General features: G+C 57.3%; 1 protein-coding gene across 6 annotated transcripts; it reads right to left on the bottom strand.

Annotated features, from left to right (window-relative positions):
- Positions 1 to 5,968: 5,968 nt before the first annotated feature.
- Positions 5,969 to 20,513, bottom strand: UBTF (upstream binding transcription factor). 6 transcript variants are annotated; one of them, XM_072939223.1, is made up of 21 exons: positions 20,093 to 20,513; positions 17,062 to 17,186; positions 15,364 to 15,539; positions 14,724 to 14,807; positions 14,471 to 14,626; positions 12,041 to 12,105; positions 11,649 to 11,769; positions 11,187 to 11,297; positions 10,711 to 10,844; positions 10,417 to 10,558; positions 10,087 to 10,128; positions 9,867 to 9,980; positions 9,618 to 9,773; positions 9,068 to 9,223; positions 8,856 to 8,966; positions 8,358 to 8,446; positions 8,068 to 8,257; positions 7,233 to 7,280; positions 7,060 to 7,131; positions 6,821 to 6,964; positions 5,969 to 6,725 (listed from the first exon to the last, which is right to left on the bottom strand). In XM_072939223.1, exons 2-21 carry the CDS (start codon positions 17,117 to 17,119, stop codon positions 6,600 to 6,602), a joined length of 2,295 nt encoding a protein of 764 aa, XP_072795324.1. In that variant the 5' UTR covers positions 17,120 to 17,186; positions 20,093 to 20,513; the 3' UTR covers positions 5,969 to 6,599. The 6 variants fall into 6 exon arrangements, with proteins under 6 accessions (XP_072795324.1, XP_072795321.1, XP_072795322.1 ...); XM_072939220.1 differs by lacking the exon at positions 20,093 to 20,513 and adding an exon at positions 19,635 to 19,820; XM_072939221.1 differs by lacking the exon at positions 20,093 to 20,513 and adding an exon at positions 18,333 to 18,660.

Here is a 20,513-nt window from a genome sequence, read left to right as displayed (position 1 = left end):
CCGCCCTCCCTTCCTCTTCCTTCTTTCGCTTTCGCGCGCCCAGCGACTGCTCGCGCCTGCTAGAAGGGCCCGAGCGCGTGCATCTGCCCCGCGGCCGCAGCTCGGCAGCATTTGCTCCGGGGGGCGGGGACCGGGCGGGGAGGAGGGGCGCCACGCCGCCGTCCAAAGTACCGGCGGACGGGGACGGGGGCGGGGAGATGGGCGGGGCCTTTGGGAACCAACCCGGCCAATCGCCGCCTCGCCTTGGCCCGGCCGGCCCAATAGGGTGCCGGTGGGTGGAGCGGCGTTCAAGGTGAGGTGCGCGGTGCGCTGGGGGCGGAGACGTTTTGCCGTCCCGGCCGGCTCCGGGGCGGGGGCAGCGGGTGGCGTCGAAAGAGAGCGCCGGCTCCCAGCCGAGCCTGGGACGCCTTCCGGCCGAGGCTCCCCCGCCCTTCCCTCGGGGCTCCCTGCTCTTTTTCCTCCCAGCCCCCGCACCCCAGCCTTTACCCTGAAGCGTGCAGCCACTTCTGTGAAGAGGCCAGAGTTGAAGTGGGACGCACTTAGCCCCTCAGGGGAGAAAACCCGTGGAGGCGAAGGAGCTCGTCCGAGTCTCCGTTCCCCGTGTTTCTGGGCGGGTATCGGCCGACTCCAGGCCCGGGAACCAACAGACGCCCTAGATGAGGGTCCTCCGCTGAGGGCGGAGGCCGAGCTGTGCCATTCTGAGCCGAGCGCCCTCCCAGCCCTCGTCCTAATTTAGATCCCACACCTGCTCTCCTTTCCTGCTTCCGGAACCCACGCTAGACCCCCCACCTCTCCTGTTCACAGCCTGCCGGGCACTGGCCAGACCCTTCCTCCGACCCAGTGCTACTGCCCAGGGTGTGCCCATATCCGCGCGGTCTCACAGGCCCTCTTTACCTTCTGGAGCAAAGGGCCTTTCCCAGCCCCAGTAGATGCCTGAACTGGCACTTCCATTTCGGTTACTCTCTGGAGTCCTGGAACTAGTGTATGACAGCCCTCTTCCCTTACAAGATAAGATTAAACTAGAAAAGGCTTAAATCATATACTTTGGGACCATCATTGACTCTCTAGCCTTCAGCAAACACTTACTGAAGCAATAGACCTAAGTGATTTAGACCAGGAAGCAGATGTGAATTTAAATCTGTGAACCTGACAAATAAACTTGGGCAAATGAGCTCTTTGTTGCCTCAGTTTCCTCTGTTGTCACCCGCCGTAGTGATAGTACCTATTTCATTAAGTTGTGGGGATTGACAAGTCAGTGCATGTGAAACTCTTAGCTCAGTGCGAGTGTTGGTAAATCTTAGCTGCTGTTCTTAGGGTGTGCTGTTAAGAATTCTTACGTGCATCAGTGCTGGGAAGCAAATATAAAATAAGACAGTTGTATTTCCTCAAGAAGTTCACAATTTGTGGGGCAGACAGACCTGTAAGAAAGTATTGCCAAACAGTGTGATTAAAAATAGGAGAGATAAGCATAGAGGACAGAGGTGGCCAGGAGGAGGGATCAAATGATGTAAAAGAGTTGGTCAGGAAAGGCTTCTCATAGTAGGGGCTGAACCATGTCAAAGCAGTCCAAGAAGGCACTAGACATCTCAAACAGAAGCTTCAGAAGTGAGTTGCCCAGAAGTCTGGGCTCATAGGAACGGGTAGGGAAGCAGCAGGATGTAAGCAGGTCAGACCATACAGGACCAACGGTGTCCTGAGGAGTTTCTGGGCTTTAACTCTCCAGGCTATGAGGAGTCCTGAAGGGGAATTTAAGGGGAATCATTTGGCCAGACATGGCTTTTAAGTAGATCATTCTGGAGCATGGAGTCTGTTTACCTTAGAAGTAGTAGGTGTGTGGGGTAAAGGAGGGAGAGATCCTGAAAACATCTTTAATCAAAATGGGGAGCTCTGAGGAGGAGATGTGAGGATACAGAAGAATGACAAGTTCAGTCACGTTATGTTGGAGTTACGGTGGGGACTCTCAGAAGGTGGTTGAATTTGGGTCTAGAGCAAAGTAGTGAGGCCACGCCTTCAGATATCTCCACAGCATGAATCAGGAATTCTCCACTCCGATGATGCTGATCTGTTTCTGAGTCTCGGAATATGTCCAGTATATCCTGCCTTAAGGAATTTAGATATGCCCACAAAGCCTTCCTGTCTCCTTGTTTACCTAAATCCTGCCTCACTTCTCCACCCGTGGTCACCTTCAAACTCCTTTAAAACTGGACTGTACTATTCATTTGGCACTTGGCCTGAGCTTCTCTGTGGTGGTGACCTCGTTGGGCACATGCCCAGTCTCCACAGTTAGCACTAGTCAATAAACGCTAAGGACTACGCTGGTCCAGGCTCTGGGTGAGGCCCTGGGGTTACAGCAACGAGCCAGAGAGACATGCAGACCTTGTCCTAGTGGTGCCTACAGCTCAGCAAAGCCTAATGTGGAAGAAAGAAGATTGAATGTGAAGGCATCCAGGCTGCTGAAAAAGACAAATGCATGGAGATCTTTTTCTCAGGGGGTCAGGGAAGGCCCCCTTGAGAAAGTGATCTTTTAAGTGAAGCCCTGAGTTACCTAGGAAGAGAAGTAAAGAGGAACATTGACTTGTGTAGCTGGAATTGAGCAGACAGGTCGGCAGTGGCACCAGATTCCACAGGGCCTTGTGGGCCATACTTATTCACTCATTCAACAAATGTTTCTTTTTTCTTTCATAGGATAGATAGATACATAGATAGATAGGTAGGTAGGTATTATTTCATTTTTTAAATGGAGATACCAGGGATCGAACCCAGGACCTCATGCATGTTAAGCACACGCTCTGCCACTGAGCTATACTCTTCCCCCAACAAATGTTGCTTGAGTGTCAAATGTATGCCAGGCAATTTTAGGTGCTGGGGTTATTGTAATGAATTAGCAGATAAGTTGTCTTCTATTTGGGGAGATAGACAACAGAACAAGGAGGTATAGGAGGAGGTCTCTTTAGAGAGGGTGGTCAGGGAAGGCCTGTGAGGGGACATTTGAACTTACGTCTGAGGGATGAGAAAAACAAGATACGTGTGGTATTGGGGGAATGGAAATTTGGGTAGAGAGAATAAGTGCAAAGGCCCTGTGGTAGGTGTGTTTGAGGAACAAAAGGGAGATCCCTTGGCTGGATTATTGTGAGTGATTAGGAAGAGTTGGGTGAGAGAAGGGAAACAGGGGCCAGGCCTTGTAGGGTCATGTGAGCTATAAGTGCAGAAGTCATCTGATTTGTTTTTAAAGGACAGCTTTGGTTGCTGTGTGCAGAATGGACTGTAGGGGTAAGAATGCCAGCAGCAAGACCAGTTTTAGGTCTTTGCAGAAGTTGAGCAATGGTGGTGACTTGAATAGGATGAGGATGGCAGCAGGTAGATGGATTCAAGAGAGATACAGGAAGTGGAATGGGCAGGTCTAGATGAGTGAATTTCATCTCCTTTCATTAAGAGATGAAGAGGGAGGGAGTCAAGGCTGATATTTCTAGATTGAATGACTAGATGGTGGGTGATCTTTTGGAGTCCTGAGGTGTGAGGTGCCTGCAAGATATCCGAGAGAATACACTAAAATCTACCCAACACAGTCTTCAGCTTTGAAGAGCAGTCTCTGTAGATATCCCTTTTGGTAATGGTTACCTGTGGTGATAATTGGAGGTTCTTTTGACCTGAACACCTAGGATATAACAAGGAGGAGCCGATGTCAACTGAGTGGACCAAGACATCAAGAGACGGACAAGTGTCCACTGAGTTTGTAATGATGAGCATGTTAGTGACCTCAGGGTCACTTCAGGACAATGGTGAGTGAGAGGTGAGGAAATGGGAGACCATGAGGGCCAAGGAGCTTTTCAGTAGTTTGGCCAAGAATAAGAGAGAGGTGTGGGGTGAAGGGAGAAGTCTTAGATGGGCCTGGGTCTTCAGCCCTTGGTGACTCCAGGAGCCCAGCTAAGGCCTGTGCAGGAAAGGCTGGCTTCCTTACCCACAGAGAGCGAGTCATCTTGGCTTAGTTCACTTCCATCAGAGGTCTGGGGAGTTAGGAAAATCATTTCTAACCCTGGGTGAGGCTGAAGACTCGAGGTGGGAAGGTTACTCCAATTCCCAATGATAAACCCTAGCATGACCAGGGTGAACCCCTGATCTTAATGGTTCACCACCCCCATTTTTCTAGGCAGTGTACTCTGGGAGAAAAGAATGTGTTTGTCTTCCAAATTCTCAGTCCTTAGTGGTCTGGAAATCCAAGGTGAGCAAACTGAATTAAGAAAGTACAAGTAAACAGTACTTCACAAAACAATGTGAAGGTAGGTTACTTATGGAATCTTTAGAAAAGAGGAAGATGGTTCCAGAAAGAAGGGGCAAACAAGTTGGCTTCAAGGGTCTTTCCATATTGAGCTTGTTGAGTCACCCTTGCCACCACTCCCCCTTCATTTAATCCAGTGATCAGACAGCAGTCAAACCTTTGTTTTTTACTTTATTGTACAAAAAAAGGGAAAACAAAACTTCCACAGTTAGCCTTAAGCTTAGGCAGACACCTCTAAGCCATTCCCTCCCACCTCCCATGATACAAATTCAAGTTGTGGTTGTTGAAACCTACAAAAACACTCCTTAAATACTAGAAAAAAAAGGGGGGGGGGTGAGGGTCCTCCCACCCCAGCCATCCTATCCCAGTGCCAAAATGCACTCAGAGTGACCTCTTACAGCACCAACACCCCCACCCCACCCCAGCCCTGCTGTTTGTACTGTAAGAATTTTTTAATTTTTGAAACAGGAGGGAAAAAAAGTGCCCCGTTCAAAGTTGTTTTTAAATGAAAACACATTCCACTAAAACACAACAGCACAGGGGCATTCAAACAGGGAAATAAGGTTCTTTGCTGGGGCTCTTGGGAAGAAATAGAACTTATGAACCCCTGTACATAATCTCAGGATCAGGACAAAGGAAGGGGCATGGGCGTGGGGAGTGTCCCTCCTTAGCTCCCCCCACCCCCAGCACCAAGTCCAAGGCAAAGCAGACTGTCTGCCTTCCTTTGGGAGCAGGACCCACCTTTCCTACCCAACCTAGGCAGAGTTCCCATTTTTCCCCCATCCCTTGGCTTTCATTCAGAGGGGGAAGGTAGAAAAGCACAAAGCCCCAATTAAATAGGTCACTGACATGATTGCTCAAAAAAAAAAAAAGAAGCCAAAGTTTAATCAAAAACCACACACACAAAAATTAAACCCACAGAGAAAAGGTGGCTTGGCTTATTGAGAGTCTAGGAATCAGGGTACCAAAATTTGGGGGATGGCTAGGAAGAGTTAGGACAGCTGCAAAAGCAGCTTTTGGAGGCCTCTTCCCCAGATGTGGGCTATTGGGGGGGGGCAGACCTGAGAAATAAAAGGAAATGGGGTGGGGGAGCTGAAAGATAAGGGGAAAGGCAAGAGGGATGTGTAAGTAAAGCACTTCTAACACATCTCTTGGGGCCCAGGTTCAGAGCCTAGGATGACCAGGTGACTCTCAGATGAGCTGTGGAGACCTTTCCCACCAAATCAAAGCTTTAAGGTTTTCCTGGTCTGTTTCCCTCCCCACTGTCCTGCTGGATATTGGAAACCAGCAGCAGCTCAGTCATATGGCCCCAGCCAAGAGAAATGAGTATAGGAAGCATCAGAGTGGCTTCAGCACACTCCCAAAATTGAATCAAAGATTAGGCAAAGCAGAAGATACGGAGAAAGGGGCCACCCAGCCTATCCCCACCAGGACCAATGTCTCCCTGGCCCTTACCAAACCTTTTACCAGATTCACAGACTGAGGTGGGCTTCCCCTTCTCTCTTACACACACAAATACACATGTGCCTTTGCACGCATCCACAGGTGCACCCATGCTATGTACAGGCCACACACACACGCACACACACACACATACTTTTCCACACGCATCAAGACCGTTTAAAAAAAGTCCCAAACCACCCCCCTAAACCCTCCCTCTCCCAGAAATGACAACAGAGACGGCAGCCGAGATCGGTAGGAAACGTCTCGTTGACAGCTCAGAGCTTAAAAAAAAAAATATATACACATATATAAAAAACACTTCTGCCCCCTCCCCCCATGAGTGGGTCCAGGCAGCTCCTTCCTGCAGGGGGGCAGGGGAGAGGGCCATGAGGCGGTGCCTATTTTCTCATAGACACCCGCCCTCCTCTCCCCACATGTTCCCTGCCTCCAGTTCCAATGTAAGGGTTCAGGCAGCAAGTCCCTCTGGGAAGAAATGGGTCTTCCCCAAGCTTCCACCCTCCCTTGGGTTGGGCTGCAGATGTAGGGGGCCTCACTGGACTCTTTGGGACACCCCCCATCCCACTCCAGGTCCATTGTCCATGCCGGAACCGCAAGTGCAGAAGAGGGGTGGGCTGGGCTGGTCCAGTGGTGGCTCAGTCTGATGGTTGCGCTCCCTGGAGGGCCCCCCCGGGCTGATGTCTCTGAGGACACAAAGTTCTGGCCTGGGCTTCTCCAGTGCCTTCCCCCCCCATCGTATTTTGTTTAAAAAAAAGAAAGAAAGAAAGAAAGAAAGTGGGGGAGGCTAGGGGGCAGGGGACAGAACATGGGGGAGAAACAAAGGTGGTCAGTCGGGGAGGGGAGCCCCGGGTGGAGCTGAGCCTCAGTTGGAGTCAGAGTCCGAGGAGTCCCCCGAGGAGGAGGAGCTGGAGCTGCTGCCCTCGGACTCATTGTCCTCGTCCTCGTCATCGTCCTCGTCGTCATCCTCATCCTCATCATCCTCCTCATTCTGGGAGGCAAGGAATGTGTGGTCACCAGATGGCCATCCTGGCAGGGTACCCCCCCACCTCCCAGACCTTACCCACCAAGCCCTGTCCACCCCACCTCATCCCCATCCTCGCTCTCATCCTCGCTGCTGGACTCAGAGGAGTCCCCGCCATCCTCAGAGGAGTCCCCATTCTCATCATCTTCCTCCTCATCCTCCTCATCATCCTCATCTTCATCCTCTTCATCATCATCCTCAGACTCCTGGGAGGGATGGAAGCACATCAGTGCTCCCTGCCATGCCACTCCAGGCACCACAGACCCCCATCCCGGCCTCCCTTGTGGGATGGTCTCCTTACCGACTTAGACTGCAGGGTAGTCCTGCTGGACTTGGGGTTCGGGCCTCGCAGCTTGGTCATACTCTTACGTTTCTGTAGGAGATGATGAGGACATAGGCAAAGGGAGTAGCCATTAGTTCCAGACTCCCCCCAAACCCCACTTTATCCCAATGCCACCCTGCTTCCAGACTCACGCTAGAGATGTACTCTTTATATGCTGCGCGGTCCTGGGGAGACAGACTCTGGGGGAGACAGAGAAGGAGGTGGTGGTTGGAACATGACCCAAACTATTGCTGATTGAATATGCTGGCCAAGTGCCAGGAAGTGGGCTGAGCATTTAACCCCACCCCATATTCACCCATCCAGTCTCCCCCTACCTTGGGTCTCTGCAGAGAACCCCAGGGATCTGAGAACATAGCTTCCAGTATTTCTGCTTAAGATGCCCTGAATCCTTTTCTAAGCCACTCTGTCCTAAGACTTGGTTTTCATGTCTGTCCTGTTGCTCTACCCAAATGGAGGCTTCAGAGTCAGGGCCTCCCTCAACTCAAGAGAAGCCCCCCATGATTACTTCCGTAGCCTGACTTCATCACTCCTACCTGGATATCAAGCCTGGAGTCTGCGGCTCACCAAAGTTCTGGAACATTTAAATCCTACTGTTTCCTTGGGTCCTTGGCCAATCAGCCTGGGTGGCTGGGGAGGACATAAGTGACTCTCCACACTTTACAGATGTGACTGCTCAAGCAAGGCACAGAAGGAGCTCAGAGGCTGGGGACCGAGCCAGAGACTAGGAGAGGTTCCCCGGTCCCACGTGAGGGGAGGAAAAGGCAGTCTGATGGTCTGATCTGGATTTTCCTACTTATTAGCTGTGTGACTTTGGATAAGTTACTTAACCTCTCTGAGTCTTGGTTTCCTTATCTTTGTCAGGAATAATTACCCTGAAGGACTGCTGAAATACTGAATGAAATCATGAATGCAGACCAGCCAGCATGATGCCTCCTTTTTCCTCCCTAGGGTCTCCTGCCCCCTCACCTTGACCCAAAGGTCCAGGTGCACTTTGTACTGCTTCTGCTGCTCCTCGGCCAGCTTTTTGTAGTGCTCCTTCTGGCTCTGGGAGATGCGCTGCCAGCGGCTGCCAATCTCCACCATGCGCTCCTTCAGGGGCAGGTGGTTCAGCTCCCCGTTGGACAGCAGCTCCTGAGAGAACTTCTGGTAACCGTTCCTGGGAATCGGGAGTGGTGCAGGGAGGATCAGGATCCCAACAAAGCAGCCTTCCCACCCTGACCCCCACCCCTAGGGTGGGGTCCAGCTCCCACACTCACATGGGTGGCTTCTTGGGTTCTCCCTGGAACTTCATCTTCTTGGATGAATTGGCAGCAGCCGGGGGTGCCCGCATCTCACTCAGCTCTCTCTATGGGGAAACCCGGAAAGGTTACACTCATCCTTTCTCCTGTCCCATGCCATTAAGTCCTTAGCTGAGTCTCCTTTTATAGCCCAGGAAGGAGGAGAAACTGAGGCACAGCCAGCGAGCAACCTCTTAACTACTCACACCTGTGTCGGTGGTCACTGCCATTTGAAAGTGCTTTCATAGTTGCCCTCACGTGACTAGTATCCTCGCCCTCATTTTACTGATGCATGACTGAGGCTCAGAAAAGGAAGTTAAGAGACCTGCTCAGGGTCACATAACCCAAGCTGGAACTTCTGGCTCCAAGTCCCATGCAATGAGCAAAGCTGCGCCCCTAAAAGGGCACGCCCGAGTTTTCAGTGGAGGGAGGTGCTCCACCCTGCCCCACCACGCTGGCCAGCAGTCCCTTTCCCACCTCATATCGCTTTTGGTCTTCAGCCGCCTTCTTAATCCACATCAGTTTCTCCTTCTTCTCCATGTTGTTCCAGGTCATTTCCATGGCTTTCAAGGCCTTTACCCTGTCGTTCTGGGGACAGACGGGGGTGTCAGCTGTGGGAGGGGTCACCTAGGGCTGGAGGAGGTCTGCGTGGGTGGTGGCAGAGCAACCCCTTTCCCACTGCCTATCACCTTGAAGCGGGCCAGGTAGTCGCCGATGACGCTCTGTTGCCAGATCTCCTCGGCTCTCTTGGGCGACTCAGGCAGCTTGCCCCGTTCCTCGCGATCCCCACCCGGCTTCCTCTCCGACTGGGCCTTCAGCGCCGCCTCCCGGGCCTTGTACTTGGCCTGCGGAGGGAAGGCAGAAGCGTCAGTCTTCCAGCCACCCCCAGGGGGCGCCCGTGGCTCGTCCAGCAGTTGAAGGCTCTCCCTCACTGGCTAGGGCGGGGTGGGCCAAGGCGTGGGCTGGTGCAGATGTCTCCAGCCAGGGGATCAACCCGCCAACCGCCCTGCTCTCCTGGGAGCCCACAGCCCTCAGCTGACAGCTTCCCGCCTTCCGGCTCGCTGGGTTCCCAGCCCCACCATCTGCGCCTAGACGTGCCTGTGGCTCACACCTCACTACACACACACACACACACACACGCACACGCACATGGCACACGCACGCACACGCACTGGGCAGGGTGAGGAAGTACAGCCAGCCCCTGGAGGACAAACAGCCCAGCAGCCCCTTGGGTCTGACCTTTTTCTTCTCCGACAGGTCGTTCCACATGCGGGCCAGCAGGCGGGTCAGCTCGCTCTCTGAGAGCTCCGGCCTCTCCTCCTGCAGCTGCCGCCGTTTCTCTTCCGAGAAGATGAACATGGCTGACACTGGCCTCTTGGGCTTCTCCGAGCCGCCCTGTAGAGGTGCAAAGAGGGCCGGGGTCTATGGGGTGCTGATGGGGAGCCTCACCTCCCCCACCCCCACCTGTTCGGTTGTGCCCCTGCCCACCTTGCCCCCTTCCTGGGAGGGCTTCTTGGAGGCTGGGCTGGTGGCTTGCTTCTTGTTGATGTTCAACATCTTCTCCTCCCCCAGGACCCGCTGCTGCTCCTCCTCAGGCAGGCTCTGGTGGGAGAGAAGACCTCCCAGTATGCTCCCAGGTTGCCCTCAGGGCCTTGCTCACCCACCCCCAGGGCTCTCTGCCCACTGCCCTCCTCAGAGGAACACTCACCTCTAGAAAACGGAGCAGTTCCACCTCATAATCTTTCTTTTTCTGAGAAAGGAAGGAGAGTCAGAGTGAGTCTGGGGGCAGCCTCCCTGGAGACCCTCCAGTGCTCTGGGAACAGTACCCCTCAGCAAACCATCCAGAACCCAGACAGGGCCTAGTTTCCCTCCACAGACAGTAAACACGAGGCCTGAGACTGCCTTGATCCACCCAGATGCTAAACTTAGTACAACACCAAGCGTGAAACCTCTGCTCAGGGGTCAGACTTCATGCTTCAAACCCCCAAAGCTCTCCAGGAGTCCTCCTGCTCCGGGGCTGGCTCCTGCCACCGCTTACCTGGTCACACTTCTTGTGGTAGGCATCCTTCTCCTTCTGGGACAGCAGCTTCCACTGCTGACTGCATAGCACCATGCGCTCCGTGCTGGGCACGTCCTTCATGTTGGCCATCAGCTCTGCGCAGTACAGTGAGTAGCTGTTCCTGTCACAATGGGCGGCAAGGGAGGAGCATCCCTGAGTGACTGGGGCGGCCCAGGGCAGCAGGCCTCCTACTTCCAGAGCCGGGTCTGAGGTCCTTCACCAGCCCAGATCCCTAGCTGCCCACTCGCCCACCCGCCCCAGGGCAGCGCTCACGGAGGTGGCTTGGTAGGTCGCCCATCAAACTTGTCCTTGAGCTGGCGTTCGGCCTTGGTGAGGGTGGACTTGGTGATGCCCTCCTCACTGATGTTCAGCTCGGGGTGCTTCTGGATATAGTCACGCATTATCTCCTGCAGAGTGAGGTGGGGGAGGGATGGAGGGCAACGGGGTGTGGGGTTAGCCGGGGCCGGGGAGGGGGGAGAGCCGCTGGGGAGGGGAGGCAGGGAGCAAAGCTGGGGGGTGGCCGTGTGTCTGCGGTGTCACACGAGACATGGTGCCCTGCCCTGCCCTAGCCTGAGATCTCATGGGTACAGGGGACGGGGAAGGTAGGGGCAGAGGTGAGGGGCCCAGAAGGCCCCTCCCTCAGTGGCGGGATGGGGAGTGGCTGCCTCCCGCAGAGTGCGGAGGCAAGAGTCGGAGGGCAGAGGCGCTCGTGAAGAGCCGGATGGGGAGGAGCGCAGCGGAAGCCTAACCTCGTACTCCTTCCGCTGCTCCAGGGCCTTATGAATCCATTTCAGCCTCTTTTTGTCCGAGAGCTGAGACCACTGCTTCCCCAGGGAGTCCTTCACCTCCTTCGTAGTGGCCTGCAAACCAAAAGCCGTCAGACACACACAGGCAGCCAGGGGAGGGGAGGGGGAGGGGGGCACAAAGGCCCCCGCCCCCTCAGGCCACAGGAGGTCACTCAAGTGTCCCCCACAGGCCAGGAGGGGAAGGCAGAGAGGCGAGGGAGGGGCATCCCGCCTGGGTGCAAGGGAACAGGCTCACACACGCACGCACTCGCTCGCACGCCAGCTGGCCCAGGCCCTGTCCATGCAGCCCACCCCTGGGGAGGGGCCTCCTCTCCTGCTCCCCCTGCACCGTGCCCGGCCGACCTGGCGCGGCTCCCCCCTTGCCACCGCCGTGCGCTCCACACCACCCCCTGGCCGGACACTCACATCTGGCCGCACTTTGAGATACACCTTCTTCTCATGGGTGTACCACAGCTGCTGGGGGGTTTTGGGCTTCTCAGGGATGTCCGACTTCTTGGCATTCTGGATTAGGTCAGGGTGATCCTCCCTAGCCAGGGCGTGGGGAGCAACGATCAGTGGGTGGAGGGGGATCCTGCCAGGGCAGACCCCAGCTAGCTGCCCCGCCCACCAAGGCTCCCAGGCCTACCAACTGGGGCCTAGTGGGACAGTGGCTTCCTGTCTGTCCGTGCCCTTGAGCCTAAAGCTACTAGGGTCCACATGACCCTCATGGATGGCAAGCTCCAGGCTCTGGTCAGTGCTACCCTCTCCTGCCACACCCAGTGTCCTGTGGCTCCCTCCTCTGGGCTCCACTGCCTTACCTGAATCGGGCGAGGTTTCGCTCAAACTCCTGTTTCTCCCTCTGGAAGTCCTGAATATATTTCATCTGGGGGGAGGAGGGGACGGGGGTCATCCATGACTCAAGGACTAAGCTACAAAAACCACGAAGTCCTCCTTGCTAGCTATTTCACCTCCCAGTCAGTGACGTGCACGGATGTCCTGAGCAGGCGGGGGCTGGTGGCCTGCCTTCCAGGGGTTTGGGGGAGGACTCAACTGTAGTCCAGACTGCTGGCTCAGGACCAGACAGTGGGAGCTACAGGGGGTCTCCCAGAAACCATCCTGTGTCTTATCCCCTCCCTTTAAGCAAGGGAGAGACCCAAAAGGGGGTCATGGCATTACTCAGTTACTTGACAAACACTGACGGGACTGGGACTCCCCTTGAAACTACCCCTCCACCTTTGCCCAGTACCAGGAAACTCCCAGAATGAAACGGAGTCAGGAGAAGGTGTAGGCCTTGCCTGCCGCTCTCTTCTCCTATGTCTGTGGCAGCTAATACTGGTCAGCCCATAGGGCCAGGGGCAGGCTGAGTCCTGCTTCCAAGGCATGAGGAGAGTGCGCTGAAGTGAATTCTTGTAATGCAAATCACATCCCAATAGATCTGTCCCTTGAATTTGGGCTTTCTTCCCCATCTGCTACCTTAGGGTCCCTGGCTCTCCTTAAAAATTCTGACACAATTCCCCCTGCCACTTACTTGGTCATCACCTTCTTCCCTGCTTCCAATCCCTTTTTCAGGCTCTCGGCTCCCTGGCTCCCATCCCCCAGGCGTTCTCCTCTGCTGCCAGACTTCCCTCCTTCTCCTGCACCTGCTTCTACCAGCCTTGCCCTCCCTCCCACCATCACCTGACTCCTTCCCTGCGTCTTTACTGCCTCTCCACACTCCTCACTCTTTTGACTTCCTTTTCCATCTGCCCCTTTCTCTTCCTTATCTACCTCCAGTCCTGGTTCCCACTCAAGGTCCATCTTTCCTTTCTCCCTTGTCTTCCCAGATTCACAAGAGACAGCCCTGGTGGAGGCCAGGGGCTCATGGCAATTGAGCACAACCCCTGCCTCTCACAAAAGAGGCACCAGGAGCAGGAAGAGAGGCAGCCCCACTTTCCTCTGAGTTCCTGCATTAAACTGGGAGCAGAGCCCAGCCTCCGCTGCCCCGATCTCAGCCCTCCTTACACAAAACGGCAGCTTTTAGAGTTGGAAGGCACCACTCAGGTCGGGCTCACCCTCTGCACCTCAGATAAAGACCAGACCTGGAGAACTGATGTGACTTACCGCAGGGCACGTGCACAGCAATTCAGTCGTCCAGGAGAACAGGCTTACGTCCCCTAGGCTGGCACCCTGTCCACTCTACCATGTGGTTTCTTCTGTCCCTCCCTGGTCCTGAGACCCTCTGCCTCTTCCTCCCATCCCAGGAGGATGTCTGGGTGTTGTGTGCAGTCAGCTCCGCAACCTCCCCATCACGGAGTTAAGAACTCCAGCAACTCATACTACAGCTCGGCTCAGGCGGCAGTTGAGAAGGCTGGTTTTACCCAGCCAAGCTAGCTCCTTTTTGGGCATAGAGAATGAGGGTGTGTGAGCCTGCAGCCAGGGCACACAAACCAGGAAAAGGGCTACTCCCAGTGCGATGGCCGGCCAGTGCCCTCTGAGAGCTGGCTGCATGCAACTCTGTCTCTCTCGCACTGTCCCTCACGAGCATCTCCCCTTGGCTCCATTCTACCGTGCAGCATCTCCTCTGTGTGCATGTTTGTCTCCCTGCTTCATCTCAATTGGGTCCCAGCTGCAGGCTCCTCCAGTGCTTTACTGCCTATTTGCGAGGGACCGTGTGACCTCACTGTGCTCGACTGTGTCCACCCCTGCCTGGGAGGCTGGGGCAACCTCTGCTCAAGGTTAATGGCTGATGCTCTGGGACAGTACAAGACCACAAGGGACGCGTGCAAGGGGAAGGAAACCATTCTAACCTGCGGACGTGGCAGCGAGAAGAGCCTAGACCACTGAACCAGTGTCCTGCTTTAGCGACATTAGTTGTGATCTGGGATATGACACCCCCCTACAGCTCAGTTCTTTGCCCACAGAATTAGGATAATACGAGCATCAAACGAGATTGTGTCAGGAAACGTCAGGAGTGAATGGCGTGCAGGTGTAACAGTGAGGACGTGTGTGTGAAAGGACACTATGGTTGCCTGAGGTTGGTCCAAGCGCTGTCTGGGTTACACCTGCGGCAGTGCCTGAGCCCAACAGTGTGTGGGCCTGGGATAGGGTGACCAGATGTGGCCGCCCAAGACCCTATGCTGCTCACCCAACCCACCCACATCTCTGATGCCAGGTCCCTCTAAGCCCTCGCCACCCCTAGCAGATGACCTCCACCACACTAGTTGCTCCTTGCCTTTACCCGCCCCCCACCTGAGCCCCCCTCCCCCCACCTTCTTCTTCTCTGGCAGCTCCTTGTACTTCTTGGATAAGATCTTGGTCAGGTCCAGGTTGCTCATCTCAGGGTGGAGTTTCGCGTACTTGGCCCGCTTCTCCATAAAGAAGCGGAAATAAGGGGTCAGGGGCTTCTTTGGGAAGTCCGGGTGTTTCTGGAAGGAGGGATAAGGACACGGTGAAGGTCAGACACCATCTGTTCTTTGGACCTTGCCTCTCCAACCCCTCGGGCTCCTCTTCCTGGAAACTCACCTTGAGTTTTTTGCCTTTGTAAGGATTTTTAACGTGTTCCTGAGCATCGAGGATCAACTCTGTCAATGTGCGGAACTTCCTCACCTGGAGGAAAACGGGAGGTGAGTGGAAGGGGCCGTTCCCAAGAGTGGAACACCACTCAGGAGCATACCCTCATTTTCCCGTGGGCCTTCTCCACTTTCCACTGGACTGCAGTTATCAAAGGAGGGGTGGAGGCCAACAGCCACACCACTCAGGAGCCCTGACACCCAGGCAGACACCCGGACACTGGCCCGTGCTGACTGCAGAGGCCCAGGCAGTCAGTACACACCAGAGGACGGCAACAAGGTGACCATCTGACCTCGAAATGGTTGTCCATGCCAGCACCTCATTCAATCCCCAGAACAGCTCAGGTGACAGATGCTCCTAGACGGTAAGTATTCAAGGCCACACAGCTAGAAAGTGGCAGAACTGAGAAGTCTTGGCCGGGGTTGTCAACCGTGCCACCTCCCAAAATGCACAAGGGCGACCACATGAGCACCTCGCCTGGTCTCTTTCCTTCCTGTTTAGACTTCTGTTTCATCTCCCCCACAAGGAAGGTTCAGGTAAAGATATGTGTTAGATGCATGTTTGAATATATCAGGAAGGGGGGATCAGATACCTCGTTAGAAATCTCCACCCATTTGAGCTTGCACATGTCTCCTGAAAAGTCTTTAAATGCTACTTTCTCCCAGTCCATATGTGACTCGGTGGTTTTAAACTTGGAGCTGTCATTGGATGGAAGGTTGTTCTTCATGCATTCCAGCAAAGTCAGCATGTCTTCCTGGGACCAGCGGTCTGGGGAAGGGTAAGAAAGGCCATCAAGCCTGGCTCGTGCTAGTTCCCATCTGTTCCCCAGTCCTGAAGCACTCAACCCTTCCTTCCCAGAGCATCCCAGACCCTGGTTATCTCCCATCTGAAGGCACAAATAAGACATGGCCTGGACAAACTGTGGCCATATGGACTGGAGCAGGGACTCCAATCCAAACAGCATTATACCTAGAAAACCAGACTTGGACTCAAGTCTGCCTAACTTCTAAGCTATTATCATTTCTAACATGTCAAGCTGCCTGGGCCACAATTAATTGTAGGGAAGAGCAGAAAAGGAAGCTACAGTAAATTGGGACCCTGTGGGAAAACAACCAGCTTATCGGACAGGGGAGGGAAGCAGAGAGGCAACTCATCTAAATGTGAAGCTAAATTTGATCCAAGTTCTAGGTGGATACCCTAAATGTGCAAGGACTGAGGATAAGGTGTGGGCAGTAATGAGAACCCAGGCAGATGTTTCTCTCTAGCACAACTGGAAACTAACATTAGAGACACATATATTCCATCATCTCACCCTCCCTCTCAAGGAAGACCAAAGGAGAATTTGTGGCAAGTAAGAAAAATGGAATAGAAATTGGAAGAACCATACAAAGCAGCTGTGAGGCAAGGCAGGTAGGTGGGCAAAGGCTCCCAGGGCCCTGCTTCAGGGAGACCCCAAATTCTAAGTTGTCTTCTCAGCCCAACTCCCCATGGAGGCAAAAAATGGAGTCTGAACCAGCTATTTCCAGCCACTGAAATGCAGCTCCAGTGAGGCCTCTCTGGAGGGTGGCTACCCTGGCAGGTAAGCTGGGAGAACAGCTAGCCAAGGCCAGGAGTCAAAAGGGCTCTTCATTTGCATTTACATCTGGTAACCTGGGCCAGGGTTTCCGCAGGACAGGTCACATGAACCCATCATCCTCTTTCCTCTGCATGTCCCACAGGCATTGCCAGATGCTTGGATTCACCCTACACACCGCTGCCCTACATCCTGGATCCCCACTGGGTGGGGCAGGGTGTAGTTAGTGTGTATCTCCCATGGCTTGGGGCCTCAAACTACCAAAACACCCTTTCTCTCTGACCTGCCTCACTAAAACCCTTGTCCTCTTAATAATAATAAAACACCTGAAGAACTTTTCTAATTCCTCTCATCTCCCCCTTTCTCCATATTACTCATCCTTCCATTCCAGGACATTGCCCAGGACACATTCAGCCTGACTCGGAACCCCAGAAGGAAGGTTTGTACAGGCCTCCTTCTCTCTCTCTAAATGGTGGGGTGGGGTGGGGTGGGGGAGTGGAGTGTGAAAAATACAGTTTATAGGCTCAAGGCCAAATAATTTGGGTTTAGCCAAATCCCCATTATAAGGAATGTTTGGCTCTTAACACTCATGATGCGCCCTCTCATCTCAGTTCAGAAAATACAGACTGGATAAAACTTTTAGAAGGGAGTGGGCCCCGCAGACAGCATAGTGGGAAGAGGATTTAAGTTCAAGAGGGCTGAGGCTGGTGGTCTTACCTTGGCCTTTGGGGGCGGCCATTTCCAGGTCTGTGGGGCAGTCGGCCTCTCCGTTCATTCTCCAGCCGTCCAGCCACCTCCTCGATCGTGCCGGCCGGGCAAGCCGGGGTCAAAGCCACCTCACCCTTTAGAAGAGACACCAGTCCCTACTCAGGCGAGCTGAGAGGTGAGGAGCAGTCTATCCCTCCCTCCTCCGAAAGGGGAGGGAGACACAAGTCCACATTCTCGGAGAGACCCAGCCAAGACCCTAATAGACTTAGAGTCGGAGAGGGTGGGAATGCACTCCTCCTATTCCTCCTAACACCCTCCGCCCCCCAGCCCCGACAGCCCGGCTCCGTTGCGTGCGCCCTCCCCCGCCCACGCGAGAGACTGCTCCCTGCTCCGCGTGCAACTAGCGCCCGCCCTCCGCCCTCCTCCCCCCAGCCGGCCAAAAAAAAAAAAAAAAAAACTCCTCCTCCACTGTGCGCCCGCCCCGGGGAGGCCCCAGGCTGGAGGGCGGGGGAGGAGGAAGGGCGGGTAAAGGGCGCGCGCGGCCGCGAAAGCGGGCACGCGCCGCAGTCTCCTCCTCCCGCTCCCCCCGGCCGGTTCCCCCCGCCTCCGCAACCCGGCGGGGACCCGGACGCAGCGCAGCCGCCGCGGGCCCCGGAGCGCAGCGGCCGCACCGCCCCCGGGGACCGGATCCGGATTCCCGCCGCCCCCCTCTCGGGCTCCCGACACCGTCCCCGCCCGCCTAGGCGGGAGAGCAGCCGGAGAGAAGCGGCCTGGCCTGCCCCCCGCCCCCGAGCCACCCACCCCGGCCAGAGGCGCCGCTACCGCCCAGCCACCCCGACGCGCACGGAGGAGCCCGGCGCAGAGGCTCGACCACGGCGGGAACCGCCGCCTCCTCCCCCGAGCTTGCGGCCCAGCCCCGCCGGCGCCCCCGCCCCGGCCTCCGGGGAGCGGAGCCAAGGAGAGGGCGGGAGGACGGCGGCCGGGAGGCGGGGGCGCAGAGCTCACTGGCCCCGCCGCCCCCTCCGGCGGCGGGCGAGAACTGCGCCTGACGGCTCGGAGAAGCGCGGGCTTCTCCGCCCGTGGCCGGGGCTCGGATCGGGCCTCGCTTCCTGCCCTCCCCTCCCCCGGCTCTCGGCGTCCTCTCAGTGCCCTGGTCCTGTCTTGCCCAGTCCCCTGCCTGGAGGTCGCCCCGGGTCCCCTCCGGGCGTCCACCGCACCCGCGGCTCGCTCCCCGCCACCTGGCCCCGACCCCGGCGCGCGTCCTCAGCCGCCTGGGTTACCCGGCGCAGCGCGGCCTCCGGGCTTCCCGCTCCGGCGGCTCCCTCCCCGGCTCTGAGCGGCGGCGCCCTCCCCCGCTCGGCCGGGCACAGCCGCAGCTCCCTCCCGCGGCGGCAGCGGCTCCTCCTCCGGGCGCGGCGGCGGCGCTGGGGCGGCGGCTGCTGCTGCTGTGGCGGCGGCGGCGGCGGCTGTGGCTGCTGCCTGCTGCTCCTCGCGGCGAAAAGCACAAAGCACAGCGCCCTCCGCCTGCAGGCAGCCCGCCCGCCGCCCGCCCGCCGGCCCCGGCCTCAGCTCGCACACCCCCCGCCGCCGCCGCAGCCTCCGCCGCCGGAGCGGGGAGGAGGAGGGAGAAGGGAGGAGGAGGAGCGGGAGGGGGGGCGGGAGAAGCGGGGCAGCGAGCGCGTCCTTCCCCGTAGAGCGCACACCGACCCCCGGGGAGCGAGCGCCAGCCCGCCCGCCTCGCCGGCTCCGCTCCCTCCCACAGCCTGCCCGGGCGGGCTCCGCGGGGGGCAGCTGGGAGGAGGGGCGGGAGCTGGGGGGACCCGGGCGGCCGAGGCGGAGGGAAGGAAGGAGGGGAGGGGGGTGGTGGTGGTGGTGGTGGTGGCGGCGGCGGCGGCGGCTGCTGCCGCCGGGGAGGGGGGGCCGGGGTAGGGAGACACGCAGCCGCCCGGATGGCGGCGGGGCTCGGAGCCGAGGCAGGCGGGCGCCGAGAGCGACCTCGCCAGACCCGCGGGGGAACTAGCAGGCTCGGCCGGGGCGGGAGGGAGGGCGCGAGGCGCGGCCGCAGAGAGGGTGCCCGGAGGGCCCCCCGGCGGCCGGGGAGGCTCGGGGGGTACCTGCAGCCCTGCTCCGGAGCTCTCTCCCAAGTCTTTCCAGCTCAGGTTCAGGCTTCCACGCCAACCCTTTCCCGCTCCCCTCGCCGGCCTCCCGGAACGGGCGGCCAGCACCCACCCTTATCCCCGTAGCGTAGCCACCGGCTTGGGGCGCACGCACGCCGATCGAGGCGCCAGGCTTCGGCGCCTGCCTCGCGGTAGCCTCGCTGCCGAACAGCACATCCAGAAAACTTTTTAAAAATCACCCCTACAAAATGCTCTCCTTGCAAATTAAAAAAAAAATCCCCTTGCTCCTTACACCCCGGAAACGGCGAAGGGGTGACGGGCTCCGGCTGAGGAGCTTCTCTAGGAGCTGGTTCAATCCAGCCCGGCATGGCTCCCCAGGCCTGCCCGGGCGCATGGAGATCGGCGCCGCCGCCACTCGTAGGAACCCCTCTTCCCCCGAAATCAGCCGCGCCGGGGCTTACTTACCGAGCGTGTGAATGGGAGCGCGGGCCAGGGGCACCTAGGGGCGCGGCTGGCCGAAGAGCCGAGCCGCAGCTCCGCCGCAGCCGACGCCGGGGCTGCGAGTCGCCAGACAAAGCCCGAGATGGCGAAGCGGAGCGACGGCTAATGGCGAGCCCCACGCGCCGCGCTCCGCCCGCCCCGCTCCGCCCGCCCGCCCGCCCGCCTCGGCGCAGCGCTGCGCCGCTCCGAGCGCTCGCCCGTCAGAGCCGCCTCGGCGCCGCCGCCTCCCGGGCCACCCTGGCCTCGCCTGGCCCCTCCGCCTCCTCCGGGCGGCTCAGCCTCACCCCTTCCCTCCCACCGCGCTGGGGGCTGCACGAAAATAAAAAAAGAAAAAGCGAAATGCTTTTCTTTTTCTTTTTTTTCCTTTGGCTGGGTGGGCGTGTTGAGACTTTCGGGTCTTTTTGCCCCCAGCTCGCACTCACCTGCGGAGCCGCCGGGAGGGCTGGGGGTGGGGGCGCGCGGGGCTGGAGCCGGCGAGCGCGGGTTGAAAGCTAGCCAAGCTCTGCAGCGCCCGACCCGGGCGTATACGCCGCCGCCAGTCCCCGCAGAGAAATCGTCCTCCTACCCCCGCCTCCATCGCTCTGCGTTTCTCTTCCAATCAGCCGATCGCTTGGCGGCTCCTCCATTCTCCGGCCAAGCCCGCTGCCTAGAGCGAGCTCCACTCCTCCATCTGCTCGCCCGGCTCCTCGCTCCCCTGCCGGGGCCGGCGAGGCGACGTGGGGCCGGAGGGGGATTTGCGAGGGAACCCGCCTGCTTTCCGTTCCCATTGCTCCCTCCCGGCTGCCTCCTGCCTCCTGCTTCTCTCCTGCGTCTTTCCAACTCTCCCCTGTCGCCACTGGTGTG

This window comes from Vicugna pacos, chromosome 16 (assembly GCF_048564905.1).
Source record: "Vicugna pacos chromosome 16, VicPac4, whole genome shotgun sequence".
NCBI classification, from domain to species: Eukaryota; Metazoa; Chordata; class Mammalia; order Artiodactyla; family Camelidae; genus Vicugna; species Vicugna pacos.
Note: the sequence above shows the minus strand (reverse complement) of the source record. Positions and strands in the feature narration are given on the sequence as shown.

Coding starts and splice junctions, on each gene's coding strand:
- UBTF (XM_072939223.1), bottom strand. CDS start 17,119: ATGAACGGAGAGGCCGACTGCCCCACAGACCTGGAAATGGCCGCCCCC. Junction 14,808..15,363: donor GGGTGGAGATTTCTAACGAG/GTATCTGATCCC, acceptor GTTTTCCTCCAG/GTGAGGAAGTTCCGCACATT. Junction 9,774..9,866: donor CCTCCCAGGAAGGGGGCAAG/GTGGGCAGGGGC, acceptor GCACCTCTACAG/GGCGGCTCGGAGAAGCCCAA.